We start from the raw sequence: 6,080 nt of genomic DNA, 5'->3' as shown, positions 1-6,080 counted from the left end.
ACATAAAATTATTTTTTTTTTTTATAAAATCTTTTAAAAAAATAACTCAAACAAAATATTTTCTTAAAGACTTACCAAATAAGCAACCCTTAAATATTAGTAATATACTTTTTCTTCTTTTTGGGGGGTAAACCTGATATGAACCTTCTCCTCCATAAGTCGGTCGGAAAACAATCAGAAAGTTAGAAAGGGCTGCGTGCCGCCACCTTGGTCGCAAGGTCCAGTTGATCAGTTGAAGCAAAACGCCGTCGTCCTTCAAGTCTCTCTCTCCGATTCCAACGTACTGAGCCTCAGCGTCCCCCTAATTTTTTAATATCGAAGCTCACTTTCGTATTTTCCCCTAAATTGCTCTGAACTTCACAATTAGGGATTTTTTTAATTCATAATTGAGCTTGGAGCTGCTCCTTATCCAAATCCAACTTGCATCATGGAGGTGAGTATCATATTCATGGTTATTTCCGTTTTTCAAGCTAAATGGATCGAGATTTTTGTTTCTAATTTATTCGTTATTGTTTATGAGTAGAAAAATGGAGTTGTTGACATTGACAAGACCACGGAGACCATGGAACCGGAGAAGTCCACTGGTGGTGGACTTTATGTTCCCGGCAAGGACAGAGTGGTGTACGTGCCTCAAGAAAGAAAATCTCGTTTAGGTATTGTAGTTTCTTATGCATTTTGAATTAGGTATGTTTCTGATTTAGTTCCATTGAGCATAGATTAATTGTTTGGTATTAATGAATGATTTCAATAGGACTAGATGCCCTTGCGATTGCAAAACGTGAAGGATCTCAAAATGATGGAGTGTTCAAGGTCCCGAAACCAAGGACCATTTCTATTGCAGCATCTGCAGAAGATGTAGATAAGTCTGAGTCTGCTGTCATTGAGGATGAAAGCGGGCTTGGTGGAACTGCTAGTAAAGACAGACGAGCTAATACGAGATACCGGAAATCAACCAATGAATCATCACAAGCAGGTTATAATTTTTAAAAACCAATATCTCTTCGTTTTGCTATCGTTTGGATTTATTGATAGGTTTTTTCAGTTGTGAAAGATCAATGTGTAGGAAAAAAGATATTGTTCAAAACTCAAACTAATGTTGGAAGTTCATGTTATTGTGTTGTGTTAATGGTGCCGTGTTTGAAGTTGCAAACGCATGGCATGTGTTTGGAAGTTTTGTTCTTATATTCATATTTGATGCAAATGAATGCATTTGGTAGCAGTAAGGTGGACCTTTTATTTTAGTAATGGGTACTCATGGTTTATGAAGGTGTCACACTTGACACTCATTAAGATAGTTGCTACTATTTAGGGGATTTTGTGTCTTGCTTAGTTGCTTAATATTGAAAAAAAGAAAAGAAAAGGGGGGAGGGGAGGGGGGTGTCAGTATGGGAGTTATTGAAGGGGGAGATATAGATAAAATGGTCCTTATAAAGCTTTTTGGAGATGCAAGGGGAAAATGTGAAAAGCGTTGTTGTACTTACAAGGGCTAATTCAGTTATTATAAAGGAAAATTTTCAAACTCAACATGTTTAATCTATGCAGAATGATTATTTCAAGCTGTCTTAGATAAAATATGAATGTGTATGGGTTGTTAGTATGCATAAAAACAATTATCTCAGATGGTTCTCTGGCTTTGTACATGCAGAAAGTTCTGTGACTGAAGATCATGATGCTGATTCACATGGGACTCGTTCAAAGGAGCATCGGGGTTCAGATGTAAGATTATTCTCTCTTTCTCTGGGTTTTTGCTTTCATATTTCATGGCCCTATTCCTTTTGCTCTTTTAGGAGAAATATTTAGTTTGCCATGATGTTGTCCTAGTGCCTAGTATATTTTTTATGAAACTGACAGTGTATATTTGTTTTATGAAGGACATGAAGAATATTTTGAGTCATTATTGAATATGCTAATAATTGCTTTTGTTAATCTCTGCAATAAATAATCAATACAATATTTTTCTGTCCAAAATAAGTGTTCCTACATTTTCACTGCTCAATATTATATCACTTCTTACTGTTGCTTTTATCAGTTAGCAATTTTTGTTCAATTAAAATTTAATATTTTGAAGTTTTGCTGCATGTCTCATTATGATATTTCAACTTTGAAGGTCCCTGCTTCACCTTCTGGATATGAAAGGGAGAATTATAGGAATGAGAGGAGGCATCACAGAGATGAGTCAAGAAGTGGTAGCAGAAGAGTGCAACATGTAGACAATTTTGAAAGTAAGGAGCCTTATTTTGAGAGGGATTCACGTAGTAGGTATGGCCATGAATACAACAGGAATAGGGAGCGTTATTCTGAGAGGGATTCACGTAGTAGATATGACCATGAGCGCGGTAGAAGTAAGGAGCCTTATTCAGAAAGGGATTCCTGTAGTAGGTATGACCATGAATATGGTAGAAAGCGAAGCAGATATGAGGGTTCCAGGAGAACACCTGGTATGTTATTGTTATTATTCTGCTTCTTGTAATTTCCCGTATTAATCCAATTACTGGAGCCAGATATGCAGTAAATTAATCCAAATTTGAAATGCTAGAAAACTTTCTGCATTTTTAATTTTGTATCGTTATACTGAACAGAAATTTAAGAAAATATCATTTCCAGAGTATAATATGCAAGTAATCCCCAACACATTTGTAAAATCTGTCTTAGTATTATCATCATTATCATCATCATTATTACTTCTGAGTTACCAATGTTTTATTTGCAGGCAGGTCTGACTGGGATGATGGGCAATGGGAATGGGAAGATACTCCTCGAAGGGACAGTGTCTCTAGTTCTAGACATCATCAACCTTCACCATCCCCTATGTTTCTTGGTGCCTCACCTGATGCACGATTGGCTTCTCCATGGTCAGGAGGCAATACTCCTTATTCTTCTTCTCCATGGGACCATGTGTCTCCATCTCCTGTTCCAATACGTGCTTCTGGATCTTCAGTCAAATCTTCTACTTCTAGACATAGTGGAAGGTCCCATCAACTTACTTTTTCTTCAGGAACTTCAAGTTCGTATGAGGTATATCTTGTGCTTAATAATATCTGTTTTGCCCTTGTTTAGTTGATAATTGATCTGAGATGCTTTAAATAGATGATTTTAAGCTGATCACTAACAAAATGTCTAGAAAGATTCCATGGTTTCATTATGGTCGTTTCTAATAATATGCATGTACATCTTGTCATGTGTCCAGGATGAAGTGACTGATAAGTCCGAGTTTGGCGAAGAACACAAATATGAGATTACTGAAAGCATGCGTGCAGAGATGGAATATGATGCTGACCGGGCATGGTAATTATGCTAATTAAACTTCATTTTGAGAAGTATCCATTTTGATGTTGTGTTAAATCCTTGTATTTGACATGTGTGGTGTTAAGTTCTTGGAAAATAATTTGGTTCCTTTTCTATGCTCGTCTTTATAATACGTGCTCGGTCAAATTTAGGTTAAAATTTTAGTTCTTTGAATAGATCCAAAATTTGAGATTTTGACTCATCATACAAGTTTGACCTGTGATAGGGTTGAAGTTATAGATGACCTTTTAAGCCGTAACATATATTGTGTAATTTTCAAATTTTCACTTTTTGATGTATAATACATCAATCTGATTAAGATTATCTTTGTGTAGGTATGATAGAGAGGAAGGTAGCACAATGTTCGATGGAGGAGATAACTCATCACTTTTTCTTGGAGACGAGGCTACCTTTCAAAAAAAAGAGGCTGAGCTTGCCAAAAGACTGGTAAATAACTAAATATTAAGAATTCTAATTATATGTAAACTAATATTTGCTGCAAACTGTTGTACATACAAAGCTTCTTGTTACTTGCAAATTTTTCTTGGATAAATTAAAGATAGTTCCTTGTCATAAGTAGAACTGATACATATTAAAACTGAAATGTCACATATGAAGATGTTCTATACACCGCGTTATATATCTTATATCTGCAGCATGGATTGTGCATGGTTTTTAGCAACTTGCATTTAGTTATCTTGTTAAAGTAATCAGTTGTTGTTAACAAATAACAGACTAGAAGAGATGGGACCAAGATGTCCCTTGCTCAGAGCAAGAAGTTGTCTCAGCTCACAGCTGATAATGCTCAATGGGAGGACAGACAACTCCTGAGATCAGGAGCCGTTAGAGGTACAGAGGTTCAGACTGAGTTTGATGATGAGGAAGAACGCAAAGTTATTCTTCTGGTGCATGGTAAATCTTCATCTCGCTAATTGATGTTTTATGCAGTTTGTATGGCATACACCTCTTTAAACTGATTATTTTTACCGACATTCGCAGATACAAAACCTCCATTCCTTGATGGCAGAGTTGTTTTTACTAAGCAGGCAGAGCCAATTATGCCAATAAAGGATCCAACATCTGACATGGCTATAATTTCTCGTAAAGGATCTACTCTGGTCAGAGAAATACGTGAGAAACAGAGTTCAAATAAGTCTCGCCAACGTTTTTGGGAGCTTGCAGGCTCAAAACTTGGCGATATCTTAGGTGTTGAAAAGACAGCAGAACAGGTATTCTTCTGGAACAGTTGTGATCTTTGCTTTCTCTTACTGGTGTATAAAGACTTATCCTTTTTAAAAATCCTTTCAAATGCAGATTGATGCAGACACTGCTACAGTGGGTGAACAGGGTGAAATAGATTTTAAGGAAGAAGCTAAGTTTTCACAGCATTTGAAAAAGGAAGAGGCTGTGAGTGATTTTGCCAAGTCAAAGAGTATTGCAGAGCAAAGGCAATATCTGCCCATTTTTTCAGTGCGAGATGACCTATTACAGGTTGGTTTTTTCTTTATTGTATGTGTATCTCATAATCAGCTAAGAGAAAAAATGTTTTGCCCTCTCACTTGTGAAGAAAGTGAGAAGCAAATAGAGCCAGCGGTTCATATATGTTGCAATAATTTGTTGATATACACTTGTGTAGGTAATTCGAGAAAATCAGATCGTCGTAGTGGTTGGAGAAACTGGCTCAGGAAAGACAACCCAATTGACACAGGTGCATTGTCCTTTTCCTTTTCTTTTCAATTATTTACATGATCATGTTTGTCCAATCAAGACAGAAATTTGACATTTGAGTTTTTTGAACAGTATCTGCATGAGGATGGCTACACTATAAAAGGTATAGTAGGTTGCACCCAACCCAGGCGTGTGGCAGCTATGAGTGTGGCCAAGAGAGTCAGTGAGGAGATGGAGACAGAGCTGGGTGAGAAGGTTGGCTATGCTATACGGTTTGAGGATGTGACTGGGCCAAATACCATTATAAAGGTAAACACTTATTTTATAACACTGGAACTATTTTGCTATTGAGTGTGGTTTCTTTTCATTGTATTTATCCTTTGAGCATACACAAGTCTAACATATGCATTAGTTATGTGGACACAGTATTAACTTTTGTTGCTATATACTCTAAACTTAAATTGTTGAATTTTACAGTACATGACAGATGGGGTTCTTCTACGAGAAACACTCAAAGACTCTGATCTAGACAAGTATCGGTATGAAAATATTGAGAAAATTCACCCTCAACAATGACATTTATGGTGTTTCTGCAAAAAAAAAATAACGTTAGTATCTGAAACTATTGCAGGGTTATTGTCATGGATGAAGCCCACGAAAGATCATTAAACACGGATGTTCTTTTTGGAATATTGAAGAAAGTTGTTGCTCGACGTCGTGATTTTAAGTTGATCGTCACATCAGCAACTCTGAATGCACAGAAATTTTCACATTTCTTCGGAAGGTGAGTTTCAGCTCCTCAATCTTGTCTAATATCTCGTTTTCCACATTTTGGTTGGTTCACGATCTAATTAGGGCATTCTTGCAGTGTGCCAATTTATCATATTCCTGGGAGAACATTTCCTGTGACTACATTATGGAGTAAAACTCCAGTTGAAGATTATGTTGAAGGTGCAGTGAAGCAGGCCATGACAATTCACATTACTAGTCCTCCAGGTGACATTCTTATCTTCATGACTGGCCAAGATGAGATTGAGGCAGCTTGCTACGCCCTTGCAGAAAGAATGGAGCAGATGGTCTCTTCTTCAAAGAAAGCAGTCCCTAAACTCTTGATTCTACCTATATAC

The 6,080-nt window shown here is 36.8% G+C and overlaps 1 protein-coding gene across 1 annotated transcript in view; it reads left to right on the top strand.

The window, feature by feature from the left end:
* Nucleotides 1–113: 113 nt before the first annotated feature.
* LOC107461446 (pre-mRNA-splicing factor ATP-dependent RNA helicase DEAH7) overlaps nt 114–6,080 on the top strand; it is a gene marked incomplete in the record, with an annotated part of 7,622 nt that continues 1,655 nt past the window's right edge. The window contains 16 exon segments of the mRNA XM_052253169.1: nt 114–433; nt 524–653; nt 752–973; nt 1,646–1,716; nt 2,108–2,438; nt 2,711–3,015; nt 3,188–3,285; nt 3,621–3,732; nt 4,020–4,197; nt 4,285–4,514; nt 4,600–4,776; nt 4,922–4,993; nt 5,086–5,262; nt 5,431–5,492; nt 5,585–5,737; nt 5,822–6,080. Coding sequence (XP_052109129.1) covers nt 428–433; nt 524–653; nt 752–973; nt 1,646–1,716; nt 2,108–2,438; nt 2,711–3,015; nt 3,188–3,285; nt 3,621–3,732; nt 4,020–4,197; nt 4,285–4,514; nt 4,600–4,776; nt 4,922–4,993; nt 5,086–5,262; nt 5,431–5,492; nt 5,585–5,737; nt 5,822–6,080 — 2,583 coding nt within the window.

Source organism: Arachis duranensis, chromosome 8, assembly GCF_000817695.3.
Source record: "Arachis duranensis cultivar V14167 chromosome 8, aradu.V14167.gnm2.J7QH, whole genome shotgun sequence".
In the NCBI taxonomy this organism is placed as follows: domain Eukaryota; kingdom Viridiplantae; phylum Streptophyta; class Magnoliopsida; order Fabales; family Fabaceae; genus Arachis; species Arachis duranensis.
This window is presented reverse-complemented; position numbering and strand designations above follow the sequence as displayed.